The sequence below is a fragment of the Girardinichthys multiradiatus genome, chromosome 12 (assembly GCF_021462225.1).
Source record: "Girardinichthys multiradiatus isolate DD_20200921_A chromosome 12, DD_fGirMul_XY1, whole genome shotgun sequence".
Taxonomy (NCBI): Eukaryota; Metazoa; Chordata; class Actinopteri; order Cyprinodontiformes; family Goodeidae; genus Girardinichthys; species Girardinichthys multiradiatus.
The window spans coordinates 8518613-8538455 of NC_061805.1; the positions used below are offsets into that span (position 1 = coordinate 8518613).

General features: G+C 43.3%; 1 protein-coding gene across 12 annotated transcripts in view; it reads left to right on the forward strand.

The window, feature by feature from the left end:
• The window catches only part of arvcfb (ARVCF delta catenin family member b), a 336448-nt gene that overhangs the window by 244271 nt on the left and 72334 nt on the right, over positions 1–19843 (forward strand). For all 12 annotated transcript variants that reach the window (XM_047381042.1, XM_047381035.1, XM_047381034.1 and 9 more), the window contains 2 exons: positions 2489–3129; positions 10673–11178. In XM_047381042.1, the coding sequence (XP_047236998.1) occupies positions 2489–3129; positions 10673–11178 (1147 nt within the window). The remainder of the gene's footprint in view (positions 1–2488; positions 3130–10672; positions 11179–19843) is intronic.

The following is a 19843-nucleotide window of genomic DNA, read 5'->3' on the forward strand; positions in this document are numbered from 1 at the left end:
TTAGTTAAATATAGTTATTTGAATGTGTTCTCATTTTACTAAGTGTATTACAGTAAGTCTAATAAACATCTCTCTATGTTGTGTGGACTATTATATTTACTAATGTGACATTTACCATTAGGGACACCCATCTTTGGTTGACCAATTATGAAGATGGAATTAGGTTTGTTGTTTTAAGGTCCTAACTATTCTAAAGCAAATGTGAATCCAGCAAATGACCTCTACATTTTAACCGTGCAAAGCCACTGCAGGCTGGTATTAAAAACAAACTACTCAGTAATTACCTGGAACATAGAAATGAACCTTGATGTTCCTGAAATGGGCTTTGTTATGTAGCTCAGTCAGGGTGTAATCAAGAAACAAGGCCAGGGTAAATTTCTATTTGTTTCAGCCAAGTTAATGAGGATACCGTGTTAAACAGCCAATCTGTGGTTTGTGCTTCTGCTCCTGGCCCCCTCCTGTGTAGTATTGGTTCATTCTTACTTGTCTTTTTTGATATATTTTCATACCCCTGACCTGCTACTGATTAAAACTGAAATTATATCTTTCATTCGATAAAGAAAGCACCATATAATTACCTGAGCGGGTGATCAATATTAAACCTCTTGAATGCAGGAATAGGAAGGGAGCTTTTTTTTATTGCTATTTTGGTTTCTTTCTCAAGCCAATCAGTGTGGGTCCGCTCCTGTCAAGTGGAAATGAACCCCCCTCCACCTTTTCCAGGGTAACATGAACTCCAAGAAGCCTGCACACATGCAGATCATAATGTATTTTCATCAGCCTCATTAATTGTGAAAATGAACGTATAACCCAGGCCAAAATAGGCAATTATTGGCCACAGGAGAACTAACTGGGCGCCTAAATTGTTTTTTGTATGAACAGAGGGCTGGTGTTTGCTGTCTGTGTTAGCCTACAGCAGAGGAAGTCAAGACATTAACCTAAAGATGAGAGTGGGCCTCAGAAATAGAGGTATACAGGTCTGGTTTTCTCAGTCTCCCAGCCATGGAGTGTGATACTAACCTTCTCCCCAGGGGGCAAATAGGATTCGGGGTCTAGTGGAGCAGCATTTACAATTTCTCATGTCTCAAAAGCCAGGAGACTCAGTCTGCTGATTCAGTTCTTAATGTGTATGTGCATCATTCCAGATCTGAAAGTTTTGTCTGAAGTGTTTTGTTGTATTTAGCAGCATATGTGTATAGCATCTATACTGCCTTTTTTCATTGTGGATCATTTTGGATTTCATCACTTGATAACACCTTTAAAGCAAAGATCCTCTGATCAGAATTTAGTGGTAGATTTTTGACCTCTGCTTTGACCGACCGCTGCGGATTTTAGCTGATTCTGAGTACTCTTACTATAATAACGCTAATATAAGAAGACATAAAAATAGCAATTAAAGGGTTTTTTACCATGTTATGAGCAGTCATGAACTATTTCTATTAGGAGCAGAGATGATAACAGTGTGTGTGACAGAAAAAAACTGGATTTAACTAATATTTCAAAACAAAATAATCATGGAGTGCACATTTTAAAACACTTTATTATCTTGTATCAGAGAATAATGCAGTACACATATAGCATTACTAGAGCAGCTGTTTCTAGGTCATTACCTTAAGTTGGACACTTCCCAAACCAGAAGGTTTTCGGGCAGACAGACGTTGAAAGCTCCAAAGGAAAAAACAGAGCAACTTAGCTATGCTCTGTTCAGCTTTCATGCTACCAGTGAAGTCTTGCTCTTTCTCAGCCAAAATAAACCATAGGCGTGTCGTAACGTCCTGTTGTTTTGCTTTTAGTTTCTTGTTATGTCTGTATCTTCTCTGGCTTCACTTCACTGATTTTGAAAATAGCTAACTTTGAGTCTTCTTCCCTTAGTAAATTCACACTGAAGAGTGTTGTTGATATTGGGACCTGGTAGTACTTTGGGATGAGACCATGGCCGAACAAGCTGAATGTCAGCCAATTCTAGTCACCATCTGAATATTCACTTAATATCTTGTTCAAGTATTGTTAACCTGTATGACAATAGCCTAACCATTGCTTTAAGAAAATGTTTTTTTTGTATGAAAGCTTAAAAAGTGGCTGCACATGCTTTTTAAGAGCTTATTTTGTGAATTGTGATTTTATAGCAACAGTTTCATGTAGTTCTTGGGGGATAATAATCTGAGCAAGGCTAACTACCAAGTTTGAAAAGAAATGTACAAAAAAATGCCTGTACCTTGAGTTTACCTGATTTAAAGCTGCAGCAGATAACATTTGTTAAAAGGTATGTTTTACATATTTGGTAAAACTGTCGCTATGTCCTGACAGTAGAATATGGACAGATATTCTATGAAAAAAAAAAATCAAGCTCCTCTGCCTCTTCCCAGTGGTCCTACTGCCATTTGGAATGTCTTAACAGTGTCACCCACGCTAGCTTGCCTACTCAGCCTGACAATTATACAATACTATCAGTTTGATGTCTGACAAATGTATTTGCCCCGCTTTCCAGGTGACTAAGATGGTGAAGACGGTGACCACCAGAACAGTGCGTCAGGTACCTCTGGGTCCAGATGGCTTACCCCTGCCTGAAGGCTCGTCCCCTCTGAGCAGCTACACTGATTCCATCGACCGTCGGTACATGAAGAACGGAGGTGAACGCTTCATCACACCCCAAGCAACCTCTACCCTGACACGCGCCTACAACAACTCCTACACTGACTCATACGGCGAGACACCAGAGAGCCAGTACATCCGTCACTACGGCCTGCATGATGGCTACACAGATTTGACGGACAACTACGGCAGTCTGTCGCGTGGCATCAACTTCCGGCCGCCGCGCTACCCCTACATACCCAACAGTTACCGTCCAGAGAACAGCTACACACTGCCTATTCGCAAGGACGACTATGGCCATGTGGCGCAGCCCCAGGTGCCCATGGGGAGCAGCACAGTGGATCTGAACCGCTCGCAACCGGAGCGATTCCAACCTGAGCCATACGGCTTAGAAGATGATCGTCGCAGCTTGGGCCATGAAGAAGAGGAGCCGTATGAGCTGGAACCCGACTACTCCACTGCCAACCGCAGAACCCTGCCAGGGGCCAACCGTGGCCGCACTCTCAGAGAACCTCTTCGCGATGTGCACAGGGTCAGGTAAGAGTCTGTTAAAGAAATCTTTAGTTTTATACTTTTTTAAAGAGGCAGGAAGATGTGGAGACATGACCGGAGGGGGAGGATGGAGGGGGAGTAAGAGAGCATGGCAGGCTTTCATAATTTATCACTCACTCTTCTCTTTTTTCAACAAGCTTCAGTGAGATGAGTACAACCCCTCACCTTTTTGGACTGGAAAAAGCCTGTCAGCCCTCAACAATGGACCCTAAAAACCAACTCTTGTCTGCTAATAGCTTTCAGTCAGTTTGTTGTCAGCCTTAGGAGAGCCTGGGGAAAAATGTCCATCCTAAAGTAAATTGGACCAAGGGATTGAAGCTGAGTCTGTGTGTTAAAGACTTCTTTTCGATCACCCATCTGTAGCAGATGGATATTTTCAAGCTCTGTGCACTTTTCCACTAATCTGGGAGTAAAATGTTTGGCGTCACTCCAGTTCTAAGGGGACCGAACGAAGAGGGTTTAGAAGCAAGAAAGAGAGCGAGTGAGAGAGAGAGACACTAGACCATGTGTATTTGTTTGGATCCTGATCGAAGATGGAACAGTAAGCAGGTTTCCAGCTTCTTAATTGAGCATTCGTACTGGATTTAAAGGCTTCCACATTGATTCACATGAGCCTCAAAAGAGCAGAAGTATAACCAGAGCCTCTGTCACTACACACTTGTGACTTTGCTGTGACACAAATACACACACACACACACGCACATACACACACACACACACACACACACACACACACAATAAAATCCCATCTTCAGAAAACAAGTCACTCCTGCATCCGCCTGGTAAGAGGCGCTTGCTGTGACAGGCAATTTGTAGCCTACCTTACATGTGTCACAACACAGCTCTAACAGCCATATACACATATATATATATATATATATATATATATATATATGTATATATATATATAATCAGACCCACAGAGACAGCAACTTATATGCATACCCAAACACCAGCATGCACCCGGCTAATTCTATTAAATAAACATATTTCCAATCCTACATTTGCATTTGTATTATTTCCTGTGCACTAAAATCCAACCAGGAGTATCAGAGTACTATAAGTAATTTTTTTCTACCTAAGAACAGTTCCTATCAGCTCCCCTGCAGCACACAGACTCTTTAGCACTAAGGCTGTGATTAGTATTCCTCCAAGAAGGGACTAGTGTCTCCAAAGTGCTGTAATGAATCTTAGGTTTAACGCGCTCTAATTACAGCTTATCATTTTATGCAAGCCTTCAATTATGCACAGACAAAAATGGTGATATTTAGTACTAAAGCGGCTTTCTGCATCGCTCATTTTGTCACCACAGTGGAGTCCATTGTGAGTAGCCATGCTGATGGGAATGATAATTTGTTGTTGAGGTTCGCTGGATGAGCTTAACTCGCAGACTTTAGGGTTCATTCTGACTTTGCATATAACAAATTAGGACCCTCCACATACTGTCACAAGTACATTCCCATGTTGCGTGCTGGCCTAATGAGGTAATAGCTGTGTCCTACACCAGTATGTTATTGTGACCACCTATTGGAAACTGAATACATCCCACTTTTGCCTGCAAAGTAGGTGTGTCTGGAAGCGTCATGGTGAAAGAACACTAGGGGTTTCTTTTTTTCTATCAGATTGCCTCTTGTGTTACTTCAGCCATTCTTAGCTGCTACAGCTGGGAAGTGATGCCAGTTTGGGGTCAGTTTTGGTGTCAGTGATGTTTTGGAATTATCTTTGTATCATTCAGCATGCCTGTAATGAAGCATTTATGTTCCTTGCCTCATTTACTTTTATACTTAACATCTGTTGGTAACGGTTATGTGGAATGTTGTATGACTCTAACTCTTATGAGATTAGGGCATGCTTGTTTTGGGTGCTTTCACTGACAGGAAGTGCTCTTTTTTCCTGTGTAGTCAGTGATGTGAGGACGTAGAGATCATTGATGGACATTTTTCTGTAAAAAGTCTGTGATAATTTCTCTTTCATCTACTTTGCATTTAAAGTCATACTGTAAGCTTTTTCACAATTTTGTAATTTTATATGTCACTGCTGAAGAAAATCCCCACATCATCCCCACAGCATGATGTTGCCTCCACCATGTTTTACTGGGGGGATGGTTTGTTCAGGGTCAAGTACAGTTTTAGATTTTGACCACTGGTAGTGTCCTTCATGTAGGTCAGTTTTATGCTTATTTGACAAGTAAACCTCCTTTAAATGTATTACAGAACAACTTTTTGAGTTAGAGAGGTTTGCCTTTCTTGATATTTTAATTTTTCTTCAGAGCATATGTTTGAAGACTTCAGAGTTCATCATAAACAACCACAATATCCAAGCCTGAATATGATGTTAGCAACATCAAAATAGTTTGTTGTAGGAGTCTATGTTAGGAATCTATGTTATAGCTTAGCTAATTTTAAACATGGCATCATATAACTGTCCTGCAAAGAATTTAAATCAAACATTTATATACGTAAAAGGGATCCAGCTCCAATTGCTCTGCAATACACAATGTTACTGTCAATAATGCAATGTGTTTTGTTTAGTGACAGGGTTAAAGCATACACACGCATGGAATACGTTGCCTTAAAATAGTGATTTTTGTAAAAAAGTGATTGTAGCATCCAGTTTGCAATTGAAGGATTGAATCTGCCTTATAATGTCTTTATTTCTTTCCTAGTCATTATATTATCAACATCACAGCACAGTGGGTCCTTTACATTATGTGCAATCACAGTTAACAGGCTGTTTTTTTTATTTTAATTTTTGACAATCCAAATCTGTTGACACATGTACCGAAGATTCTCACCCTGCCATCTGTCACTCTATCTCTGCCTTCTTCTGGCCAAAGTGACAGCAGACATTTTTGCGTTCCAGTTCGTACTTGCCTGTCAACATGCTAAAGCTACACGCGAAAACAGTTTCTGGTTTGTTAAATCGCATTGCTGGTGGTAAAGGATTACATTTGCATATCCCTCTCCCATAAATCTGCAAGTTTGAGTCATTTTCATATGTTTTGCGTCTTAATAAAGGCAAAAACGCTAAAAACCTTGCACACGCTGTTCCACTGATTTTAGACACGCACCTCGTTGTAGATCAGCTTTGCGGACGCAAACAGGTTTGCATGTGGTTTCGTACACGCAAACCTTTTGAAGATCAGGCCCTGTATGTTTTATTGCATTTAGCCAATAATTTTGATGGCAAGAATTTGTCCACTACGGGGCGGAAGGGCATCTTTATTCCCTTCATGTCTGGATAAGCAGTGAATAGATATCTTATGTTGAGTAGATCCTATACATTCCAACCCTTAACACATCATGACATGGTGTTTGTATCTATGAGGACCTTTCTGTGATTGTGGGGGTCTTCCTGCTAGTGTGATTAATAGCTGCTTTGGAGCTGACAGACCACAGGGGCGTCTTAAAACTGATCTCTAATGGCTCATCTCTCCTTGGGCAGTCCACTCCGCTCTAACCTGCCCACCTCCATGTAGAAGTTGCCATTTGCGCACGCTCACACACACATACACACCCACACACACACACACACACTCTCTCATACTTGTATAAAAACGCATGCATCCATGACCATATCTGCTTATCGCTTAATTGAGAGAGGTGGGGGTGTTTTAATCTAATCCGTTCATGTTTATATAGCGAGTGGCCCATAGAAGAGATGTGACCCTGGCAAGTTCATCCACCTCGTCCCTGAAGTTGCCAAAAGGCTTCAACTGTTTGCATATAAAAGTATTTATACCTTTTTTGCTTTTTGTCATGTTACAGCCACTTTATTAGCATTTGTGGGGATTTTATGTGATAGTCTGTCACTCAAAGTAGCACATAAATGTAAAGAGAAAGGAAAATGTTGGCCAACTGTTATGTGGATTTGGGTTCAGACCTCTTTTTCCTCGAATGCCTCTAAATTTAATTTATTGTAACCAGTTCCAGCTGGAAGGACAAACGTAAGGAGAGCAGAGCACCCACACAAACATCCCTAAATAAACGCCTGAATACACCCAAATAGGCCGGACATTAAGCAGCTCAATTAACACGAAGAGAGTGATCTGCCGTAATCAGGCTCAGAGTATTGCATTTGGCTGCAGAGAGACCCTTTCTCATCCCCTGAATACAGCCATCCCCGCTCACACAATGCCGCCAATATAAATGCAAATCCTGACATTCCCGTCACTCAGCCTTGTGACGCCTGCTTTACCAAAAGCCCCGCCGCATCAGCCCCAGATCTAAATGAGCCGCAATCTGCACAACTGTACATATTATCTGTGTGCCGATGTGGCTGTGTGTCATAGTGTGTGAAAAACAGTGTGGGGAATAATGAGGGAGAAAGCAGGAGGGAAATAGAGATGTAAAAGTGACAGCAGCGGCGGTTTATGTATGCAGGTCTGCGACATGGGGATGATTCTGAGATTGTGAACTGTGCTCTTCCTTCAACGGGTTATTCTTGCCTCCCTTTGCCATATCATGTTCAATATTCTGCAGAAAAAAACAAAATCTGGGTGATGGCTTGGGTGGTGAGTGTGTTTACTTCTTAGTGTGCGCATGGATGCATTTACCACTGCATAACCACCAGCACCGGTACACACACATGCAATTTTCCTGTGTTTTGCATGCAGTCTATCATGTAGCTGAGTGATGTTGCCAAACCTCAGTGCACCATTTGCTCTCCAAATGTCGTTCTGTAATCATAATCATGGCTTGTCCCTCCTTCTACACTGCGGACGCAAGCTTGTTCAGCAAAGCCAAGAAAAAACACACCTTCTTACAATTTGCATTCAGAATGCCTGATCTATTTAAATTAAGCCTAGTTTTGTTTTCTTCAAAGTATGTAGCTATTCGTAAAGCAGAATGGGATGAAGGATTTGCATGAGTGCTGTTTTCCACTTCCCTCCTGTGTTATTCCATGCCTGGAACTTCTGTATCAAACTACAGGGCCACTTAAAATTGTTCATATTCTTTGAACCTATTCATATTTTGACACATAGAACCTTACGAGTCAAGGTATTTTAAAGGAGATTGTATATAATGGACCAAGACAGAGTAGCACATGTAATTAAAAGTGGTTTTCACATTAAAAAAACAAAATTCAGGCCAGTTTTACTGTAAGAAAGGCATTTAGTAGAGATGCATTCAAGAGACCCATGGTAACTCTGGAGGAGCTCTTGTGTGAAAATCTGTTGACAGCACAACAAGGTGTGCATCCAAAAAAAATTGGCCCATGGAAGAAGATGCTCTGGTCAGATTCATTTCAATTTAAATCAGAAATACGTTATTAATCCCAATGGGAGATTAAATGTTGTTGTAGCTCACATAATGCAAGTGTCTTAAAACAGCCGTTGTAGATGCTGATGGCTGTGGGCAGGAAGGATCTCCTGTAGTGGTCTGTCCTACAGCAGACCTGAAGAAGTCTCTGACTAAAGACACTCTGTCGTATGACTGTCTGATGAAGATGATATTCTCCATAAGGTTCCTTATTTTATGAAGAATCCTTCTTTGCACTATCATCTGCGGAGGTTTTAGAGAACTCCCGAGAACAGAGTCAGCATTCTTTATTAGTTTGTTGAGTGCAGCTGTCAAAAGTGGTGGGAAGGTGAAAGGAGCTAAATATAGGACAACCCTGGGATAAAGCCTTTTAGAAGCTGTGAAAGATTTAGAATGGAGCAGAGGTCCGTCTTCCAGTAGGACAAGCCCTTAAACATTCAATCAGAACCGCAATGGAATAGTTTAGATCAGTCTTCGAAGTCCTAAGCTAAATCCAGCTTACAATCTGCAACAGGAGTTGAAAACCGATCTTGAGCTATTTTGCAAAGATGAATAGGTAGAAATTTCAGTTTCTAAAAGGAGTTGCAAGTGAAATGGCAGCAAAAGGCAGTTTGGATTGTTACATTTAAAATGTGGAAAAACATATATTCTTTCACTTAACAGTTGTGCACTGAGTTGGTCTAGCACATAAACTCACAATAAAATGCATGAAGTCTGAAGTAAAAAGTCTGGAGGTGTTAATACTTCTGCTGGACACTGTAGGTGTGACCTGAACTCCAGTTATGTGGAACTTCAGAGTTGAAAAGGTAACACCACAGTACTTTTACAAGGGACTGTATCTCTCTTTATCATTTAGTAGAAAAGGGTTTTAGGATTTTGACACATTGTTCAGGAAGGAGTTTATCTTTTAACTCATCTTGTATTGATTTCTGTAGCAGAGAGATGCACAAAGTAAAGTAAATGCCATAAAAGCCAATATGTTGCTGCGTGGCTTTATTAAAGAGGGATACATGAGAACCAAGGCAAGACAGCATATAGATCCCCTTCCAGTTTTCTCTTGATGCCATGAAGAAGCTGTAAAAGTACATAATTAATATAAAGCTCATTAAATGTTGAGCTTCATGTGAAATTTCTTGGTAGCAACTGACTTTGGACATCACCAACCACCCTGAAAGATGGCAAGAAGGGACCATCTGGATTATGTAATGAGGGTAAACAAGTCTCAAACTTAAACTGAAATTGCTCTGCGTAACTACAAAACAGTTTAGTTCGCTCCCAATGACAGAGTGATGCTTATTTTTTCCTGCCTTTTATATAAAATATAAATTTAATACATTCTCTGTGCAGCAATGTTATATATGTCTCTGGACTGCATATCACTAAAGTGGGTGTTGAAAATAAAAAGCCGACAACATTCCTGTCACTTTAGTGCAGCGCCTATGTATTCACCCATGTTCCTATAAAGAATTTATGAGGCTGTCTTTGGAGTAAAGAACGACAGAGAACAAACTCTAAGAGACCTCGGAAATGGCGGATCGTTGAAGGAAACTCCTCCTTTGGTGGACCACTTTGCTCCTTAATTCTGTCTCAGAAAACCGGTTAGAGCTCAGTACTGTTTAAGTCTCCAACACTAATAGCAGTAATGCTAATGAGGGTAATGCTAGCAGAGAAATCCCAGAGTGTTGGTCATTAACATTTCAGCGGCTGCATGCTAGTGTTTTGTGCTGTTAGCAAAGGGAGCCCTGCAGGCATTGTACGGGCTTGTAGTCCTCCCTGGGGCACTGCTTGGCTCTTTTCTCTGCTCCCTGGTGGAAGAGATATTAAATCCTTTTTCTCGGTTCCTTAAAGAAAAGACTTCACAATTCTTTCCCTCACAGCCTTTGCTTTTTCTGTTGCCGTGTCTCTGTTGGTTTGCAGTCGTTTTCTGTCTCCTAGTCGCTTTCTCTTCAACTCTATGTTTGTTGAAGTCTGATATGTTTGTTATGCCTTCCTGACAGGGAATAGGTAGCAGAATGCTGCAAATCATTTCACTTATTGCAAAGAGCCACCATCAGAGTCCCGCTGACAAATTTGATGAAAACAGAACCAAACATCAGATCACCTTGTCATCTCCTCTACCTTTCCCCCTCATTAGTCAGTGATTCTCACCTCAGTTGGCTTTTTAAAGTCTGCCCTCTGGCTGTGTGATTTTTCTGAGACAAATCTAAGTCACCCTCCATTTACCTCTTCCATCTTGTGTGTCTTAACTGTCCCCTCTTATCTTGCAGAGGGTACCCAGATGACCCCATTGAGGCAGAGCTGATTGATGAGCGCCACCCTTACATCCATGGTATGTATTCAGCACCACTTGCTCAGCCTGAGAGAGGGAGCATGGCCAGTCTGGACCGAATGGCTGGCCGACGTTCACCTTCCATCGACAGCATTCGCAAGGACCCCCGCTGGCGTGACCCCGATCTCCCTGAGGTTATTGCCATGCTGGGTCACCCAATCGACCCGGTGAAGTCCAACGCTGCTGCCTACCTGCAGCACCTCTGCTATGAGAATGACAAGATTAAGAAGGACGTGCGCCAGCTGAAGGGAATTCCTGTTCTGGTTGGGCTTTTGGATCACCCCAAAGCTGAAGTCCACCGCAAAGCTTGCGGTGCTCTTCGGAACATCTCTTATGGGAAGGACAATGAGAACAAGGTAGCCATCAAGAACTGTGATGGTATTCCGGCCCTTATCCGTCTGCTAAGGAAGACCAACGACATGGAGGTTCGAGAACTCATCACTGGTAAGATGAACATTTTCATAAAAAAATTGTTTTATTTTTTTTTAAGTCTAAAAAAACTGACATCTGTTTACAGTTGTATGTGTCAAAATAAGGAGTAAATCCTTAATTCAAAGTCACATTTTAGAGATTTAAACAGCTTATGACAGGAGCCAAAGAAAAGGAATTACACCTGTGGGTCCTAAACAGATTTCTGATTAACAATGTGCTGCTGCCACAGTTTGTGTTGTGAGAGACACAAATATCTGTGATTACTACAAACATGACTTCTAGGTGACTATATTTCAGTTTCACAGCAGAAATGCTGTAAAATGATTACAAGTTTATGGGAAAACACAGGGTTTTATTTCCGAACAGAGCTGTTTCTGCTCTCCTCTCTCCTCAGAGGCGATGTGTCGGACAACCCTTTCAGATTTCTTATAATTACACATTTCCATATTATTTGTAACTTGCAAATTCATTACACTGTTAAATTACTTCGACAGAATCAATAGGTTATAGTTTTATTGATGAAATTTATGACTCTTAATTCTGCGATAAAGTCTCTCTCCTCCACTCTAAGTTTCTCGGCGATCCCTCGGTTGATGCTGCTGCAGTGGGGGGAGTTACTGTTAGGCCCTGTTTTGAACTCCACAGTGGAAACACACAAAAAAGCTCCGCGATTAGGTTCTGCGGAAAAATTTTCCACATTGCATAGTCAAATGGTGCCTTTATTTGAACTATATTGCCAAATGAATTGGGTCACACCCCCAAATCAATGAATTCTGGTGTTCCAATTGATTCCATGGCTGCAGGTGTAGAAGGTTTGGTGTGGAGAAACTTGACTGGCTTGACTGTTTAATGTTTTGTCGCCTAGCACTAAAAATCTTTCCTGTCTGCTCTCAACTCTCTTCTTAACAATAAAGTTCTTCCTTGAAACTTTAACTCTAAGCAATAGTTCCTTAGTTGGGCAGTCCTGTCTAATGCTCTCTAGTAGGCTGTCGTACTCTTTATGTTCTGCATATCAGTGTGGTACTATTTATAGATACTAATTTATGTTACTGCAGTTCAGCAATGTTAATGTCGAAATATCTGTTTGAACCTCTTCATGTGTTGCAGGCAAGTTTGATTTTTTTTTTTGCACTATAACTGTGTGCATTACAGTTTGCTAGTAGGAGGAGATAAGTGTTCATTGAGCCTGCAAAGCTGCAAATCAGTCCTTAAGTGATCGGAGCTGCACCATAATGAGGTAATTCTGAGTCTGAGAGGCAGCTTTGATCACAGAAATGTGACAGAGTTACAGCTGAGTTAGTGTTTGAAAACAAATAAGGTGATATTTAATTACTTAAACCACAATATTCTGTACTGTAAGCAGAAAGACGGACTGCAAGTGAGAAGACCTCTCTTTTGAAAAACAAAGAGCACATGAGTATTGATCTCTGTAGAAACGTCTATGAACTGCATTGGAGAATGGAAGACATTTGAATTATTTTTGGATAAGCTATTGGATCAGGTTTGATGCTTTGGTGAAAGTCAGCTGGGAAATACATGTGCCTCTTTGTGTGTATGTGTGTGTGTGCGCGCTCAGTTTATTCCAGGTGATTTAACCTGACACACTCACACACTGTGGCATCTGAGAAGATATAAGAAGAGATTTTTTTTCTGTGCACTCGTGCGAAAAATAAGACACTTTAAAGTGAGATACCCGGACCTTGTGAAGTAGGTGCCAAGTGAAAACTCAATGTGCTGAAATTTAAGAAGAGGTTTTGGTTTTTCGATGGCTATACGGTTTAGGGGAGGAATGTTGTTGTCACATTAACTTTCAACAGCGGACAACTGTTCAACTTGATGTTACAATATTAATATCTGTGTGGTTGTCACCTTAAACGACGAACATACCTGCTATTATTTACACTGATGCCAGTCTTTATAATCCCAGTGCTTTATGTACCATCGTGGGCATGCATGCCTAAGTGTTTGCATAAGTGAGTCTCCTTTGTTTTGACAGAGATGTAGCAGTGAGCGATGACGGTGCTGCTGCAGAAATGATTGCCTTTACAGCACCGTGTTGCTCCCTATTGAAGCTAAAAATAACCCTGCACCACAAGACAAGGAGGATGGGATGGAATGAGGTGCTTTTCCCCCCTCTCTTGCTCATTATTCAGCCCTCCCACGCTCAGTCTCGAGTTTCTTTCACCCTTTCATTCATTATCCACAGACAGTGATTTTCGCTCTCTTGCTGGTTTACTCCTCATCCTGCTTCAGGTGGTTGTTGCCAGCGCTCCGGCCCTGCAGTAAACCAGCTCCTTACAATGCAGGCTCAGCTTGCATCCCCAGCCTCCCGTCTGGAATTGGCCATGCTTTTCTACAATTAAATATAATTCTGGGGTTTTAAATACGGGCTCCTTTTCTAAGTCCATGTGTTTAAGGGTGCGCTCTGGTACTCTGTACAGCCCCATACAAAACCACACACAGCTCTGTTTTGTCCTGGTCGAAATGGGTGACGTGGAAGGAACCTAGTGGTTTCATTTTCCAACACACACAAGACATGTAGACAAGTCATTTCTATTTTTAGAACTTTTTTTTTCACTTTTCAGAGTAATTCTATTTTCCTCTTTCAGCAGCCTCAGGGCTGTTTGTGGCCTCAAGCAAATTCCTTTGTAAAAATCGAGATTATGAGGCAGATATGTGCTGCTTTTTTGTCAGATTTAATTTTTCAAGGGAAACTGCAAACAAAGAAGATTGACATCAAATACAGAAAAAATAATAATTCTGAATACATAATGTCTGAGCACACATTTCAACGTTTATTGTGTATTTACTTTAGTATCATGGGTGCTGGGGTCTAAATGTCCGTTGCAAGGCAGCACAGAAACACACAGAACAAACAACCATGCACACACCAATTCACACCTAAGGGCAATTAAGAGAGACCAGTTAACCTAACATTCATGTTTTTAGACTGTGGGAGGAAGCCGGAGTACCTGGAGAGAACCCACGCATGCAATGGGAGAACATGCAAACTCCATGCAGAAAGACCCCAGGCTGGGAGTCGAACCCAGGACCTTTTTGCTGCAAGGCAACATTGCTACCAACTGCTCTACTGTACAGCTCCTATCTTAAACCATCCATCCGTCTTCTATACCCGCCTCTTTCATACTGGGTCGCAGGGGAGCTGGTGCCTATCTCAAGCAGTCTACGGGCGAGAGGTGGGGTCCACCCTCGACAGGTCTCCAGTCCATTGCAGAGCAACACAGAGACACACAGAACAAACAACCCCCCACACACCCAATTATACCTAAGGACAATTTTTTGGAAAAAAATAAACCAAATGAATGTGTTCTCCATTTTCAATAAGTATGACAATATAAGAAAAAAAAAAACGACACAGGGTCCTTTTTTTTTTTCTTATATTGTGACAGCATTAGTAGTATTATTAGTATTACTACCTTGAACTGCCACCTTAACGTGGTGGAGGGGTTTGAGTGCTCGAATGATCCTAGAGACTATATTGTCTGGGGCTTAAATGCCCCTGGTAGGGTCTCCCATGGCAAACAGGCTCTGGGTGATGGGTCAGTCAAAGAGTGGTTCAAGACACCTTCATAAGGACCATACAATCGAGGCACGTGACGTCGCCCGGTATGGCAGAGCCGGGTCCCACCCTGGAGCCAGGCCTGGGGTTAGGACTCGTTGGAGAGCACCTGGTACCTTGAGGGACTGGTGCAAAGAGGATTGGGCGGCAGATGAAGGTGGAGACCTCGGTGGCCCAGTCTCCACATGCTTAGGCTGGCTCTAGGGATGTGGAATGTCACCTCGCTGGGGGGAAAGAAGCCTTAGCTTGTGTGGGAGGTTGAGATATCGACTAGAAATAATCGGGCTCGCTTCCACGCACAGCGTGGGCTCTGGAACCCATCTCCTCGAGAGGGGCTGGAGTCTCTTTAACTCTGGAGTGGCCCTCGGGGAGAGGCGGCGGGCTGGGCTGGGTTTGCTTGTTGCCCCCCAGCTCAGCCGTCACGTGTTGGGGTTTACTCCAGTGGATGAGTGGGTCGCATCCCTGCACCTTCGGGTTGGGGACAGGTCTCTGACTGTCGTTTCGGTCTACGGGCCGAGCGGTAGTGTGGAGTACCCGGCCTTCTTTGCGTCCCTGTCGGGGGTGCTGCACAGTGCCCCTCCCGGGGACTCCATTATTCTGCTGGGGGACTTCAACACCCACGAGAGAAAGGACTGTGACACCTGGAGAGGCGTGATCAGGAGGAATTGCCTCCCCTGATCTGAATCCGAATGGTGTTTCGTTATTGGCCGCATGTTTTGGACACTCAGGTGAAGAGAGGGGCTGAGCTGTCCACTGATCACCACCTGGTGGTGAGATGGATTCGGTGGAAGAGGTGAAAGCCAGACAGACTTGGCAGGCCCAAGCGCATAGCGAGAGTCTGCTGGGAACATCTGGCGGAGGCCTCGGCCAGGGATGTATTCAACTCCTGAATGATAGATAAAAGTGTTAAAGTGGATGTTGCACATATATAAATCGCGACACAAACTTTAGGTTTACTAAAAGCAACAACAAAAAACTACTTTGTGTTGTGAGAGACACAAATATCTGTGATTACTACAAACTTGATTTCTAGGTGACTATATTTCAGTTTCACTGCAGAAACGTTGTAAAATGATTACAAGTGTATGGGAAAACACAGGGTTTTATTTCCGAACAGAGCTGTTTCTGCTCTCCTCTGTCGGACAACCCTTTCAGATTTGTTATAATTACACATTTCCATATTATTTGTAACTTGCAGATTCATTACACTGTTAAATCACTTCGATAGAATCAAAAGGTTATAGTTTTATTGATGAAATTTATGACTCTTAATTCTGCGATAAAGTCTCTCTCCTCCACTCTAAGTTTCTCGGCGATCCCTCGGTTGATGCTGCTGCAGTGGGGGGAGTTACTGTTAGGCCCTGTTTTGAACTCCACAATGGAAACACACAAAAAAGCTCCGCGATTAGGTTCTGGGGAAAAGTTTTCCACATTGCATAGTCAAAAGGTGCCTTTATATGAACTATATTGCCAAATGAATTGGGTCACACCCCCAAATCAATGAATTCTGGTGTTCCAACTGATTCCATGGCTGCAGGTGTAGAAGGTTTGGTGTGGAAAAACTTGACTGGCTTGACTGTTTAATGTTTTGTCGCCTAGCACTAAAAATCTTTCCTGTCTGCTCTCAACTCTCTTCTTAACAATAAAGTTCTTCCTTGAAACTTTAACTCTAAGCAATAGTTCCTTAGTTGGGCAGTCCTGTCTAATGCTCTCCAGTAGGCTGTCGTACTCTTTGTCCTGCATAGCAGTGTGGTACTATTTATAGATACTAATTCAACTCCTGAATGATAGATAAAAGTGTTAACGTGGATGTTGCACATGTATAAATCACGACACAAACTTTAGGTTTACTAAAAGTTTTCTTCCTAGCCTGCAACCTTCGGGAGAGCTTTGATCAGATTCCAGGGAAGGTTGGAGACATAAAGTCAGAGTGGACCATGTTCTCTGCATCTATTGTTGATAATGCTGCCCATAGCTGTGGTCAAAAGGTCCACCTCAACCCGGTGGTGGACACCGGCAGTAAGAGATGCTGTCAAGCTGAAGAAGGAGTCCTATCGGCTGTGGTTGGCTTGAAGGACTCCTGGGGCGGCTGAAGGGCATCGTGAGGCCAAACATGCTGTGGCCCAGGCTGTGGCAGAGGCAAAAACTCAGGCCTGGGAGGAGTTTGGTGAGGCCATGGAGAAGGACTCTGGAGGGGGAAGCAGTGCTTCGCCCACACTGTTTACAGTGGGGTGGGGAGCTGCTGACCTCGACTGGAGACATTATCGGACGATGAAAGGAGTACTTCAAGGATCTCCTCGATCCTGCCGTCATGCATTCCCTGGTGGAAGCAGAGGCTTGGGACTCGGGGTTGGACTCTTTCATGACCCAGGCTGAAGTCACAGAGGTGGTTAAAAAGCTCCACGATGGCAGGGCTTCGGCGTTGGATGAGATCTGCCCTGAGTAGCTCAAGTCTCTGGATGTTGTGGGGCTGTCATGGTTGACACGCCTCTTCAACATTGCGTGGCGGTCGGGGACAGTGCCTCTGGACTGGCAGACTGGGGTGGTGGTCCCCCTTCATAAGAAGGGTGACCGGAGGGTGTGCTCCAACTATAGGGTGATCACACTCCTCAGCCTCCCTGGGAAGGCCTACGCCAGGGTATTGGAGAGGAGAGTCCGGCCGATAGTCGAACCTCAGCTTCAGGAGGTTTTTGTCCCGGCCGTGGAACACTGGACCAGCTCTATACCCTCTACAGGGTATTTGAGGGTTCATGGGAGTTTGCCCAACTGGTCCACATGTGTTTTGTGGACCTGGAGAAGGCATTCGGCTGTGGCCCTTGTGGTGCCCTGTAGGGAGTGCTCCAGGAGTACGGAATCGGGGGCCCTTTATTAGGGGCCATCCGGTCTCTGTACAAGCGGAGCAGGAGTTTGGTGCGCATTGCCGACACTAAGTCGGACCTGTTCCCAGTGCATGTTGGACTCCGGCAGGGCTGCCCTTTGTCACCGGTCCTGTTCATAACTTTTATGGACAGTTCTAGGTGCAGCCAAGGGCTGGAGGGGGTCTGGTTTGGGGACCAGTGGATTTCGTCTCTTCTTTTTGCAGATGACATGGTCCTGCTGGACCCCTCTAGCCAAGACCTATAGCATGCGCTGGGGCGGTTCACAGCCGAGTGTGAAGCGGCTGGGTTGACGATCAGCTCCTCCAAGTCCGAAGCCATGGTTCTTGACTGGAAAAGGGTGGCTTGTCCTCTTCAGGTTGGAGGGGAGTTCTTGCCTCAAGTGGAGGAGTTCAAGTATCTTGGGGTCTTGTTCATGAATTGGAGTAGAATGGAGCGGGACATTGACAGAAGGATCGGTGCGGCTACCGCAGTACTGGGGACGCTGTGCTGGTCCATTGTGGTGAAGAAAGAGATGAGCTGAAAAGCGAAGCTCTCGATTTACCGGTCGGTCTATGTTCTTACCCTCACCTATTGCCATGAATGTTGGGTCATGACCGAAAGAACAAGGTCGTGGATATAGGCGGCTGAAATGAGTTTCCTTCGTAGGGTGGCCGTGCACTCCCATAGAGATAGGGTCAGGAGCTCGGCCATCCGGGAGGGGCTTGGCGTAGAGCCGCTGCTCCTCCACATCAAGAGGAACCAGTTGAGGTGGCTCGGGCATCTATACCAAATGCCTCCTGGACGCCTTCCTCGGGATGTGTTCCAGGCACGTCCCACTGGGAGGAGGCCCAGGGGACGGCCCAGGACACGCAGGAGGCACTATGTCTCTCGGCTGGCCTGGGAACCCCTTGTGCTCCCCCCAAAATAGCTGGAGGAGGTGTCTGGGAAGAGGGATGTCTGGGTGTCTCTACTGAGTCTGCTGCCCCCTTGACCCGGTCCCGGATAAAGCGGAAGACGATGAGTGCGAGTTTGAGTATTAGTATTAGTAATAATTCAGCTTCACTGTGTTCACCACCTTGTTGCTTACTTTATGTGCCATTATGTGTCACGTTTATTGGATTGTGATGAACAGTATACTTTTTGCCAAATTCTTGCAGGAGACATTATTTAGTAAAGCTGCACCCTGTATCTGTGGGTTTGGTCAATTGCTTTGCAGATTAACTTACTAGTGCACTTGCAGTACCTCTGCTTTTTCATCATATGTATGTAATGTTAGATGTGCTGTATGCCTTAATTTGGATTTGCATTTCTACAAAAGCTATGTCCATGATGTTATATGCTATAAAGCCCCTTTAAAACTTCTTTCTTTCTTTCTTGTTTCTCTCTCACATTCCTCACATCTTTGTTTACAACACGATTGATAGCCACTTAGACAGTCATTGTACTTGTGTTGTCTGACTCAGGCACATTTTCATGATACTTTAGATGAGACGGAAGATATTAAAGATGTCTTGATCAGGGTGTTTTTATTCCTGATACAAAACCTGAGTCACTTAGGAATATTAGCTGAAACTAAGTAACTCTTTTTTTTTTTTTCATTACTTTCTTCATAGTCTGAACGTTACATACACTAAGATTACAATGTATTTAAACAACTTGGGAAAGTCCAAATGAGAATGTTATGGTGCTGTAATCTTCTGATTGGTTCATTTAAAACATTGCTTCTTTGTGTAGCATCATAGACAGAAAATAATGAAGTCCTGAAGCTATCAGGAAGAGAATTGTGGAGGTCTACATATCTGGTTGATATTGGGTACAAATTTCCAGATTCTTCAAGTCAAGTCAAATGGTAAATGGACTGAACTTATGTAGTGCTTTTCCAGTCATACAGACCACTCAAAGCACTTTACACTAGAGCCACATTCACCCAATCGCACTCATTAACGCTCACACATTCATACACCGATATGCAGATCAGTAGGCAACTTGAGATTAAGTGCCTTGCCAAGGGGCACATCGACATATGGCAGGAGGAACCTGGAATCGAATCCACAACCTTCTGATTGCAAGACGACTACTCTTCCTACTGAGCCACAGTTGCCTCAAGTTTATTTATAAAGCGCTTTTCAGCAAAAAGGTACTCAAAGCGATGTACATGAGGAAAAAAATTATAATGATACAGAAAATCAAACACAGAAAAACAAATCAAATGACATTAATAATCCTTGGGAGTTTACTG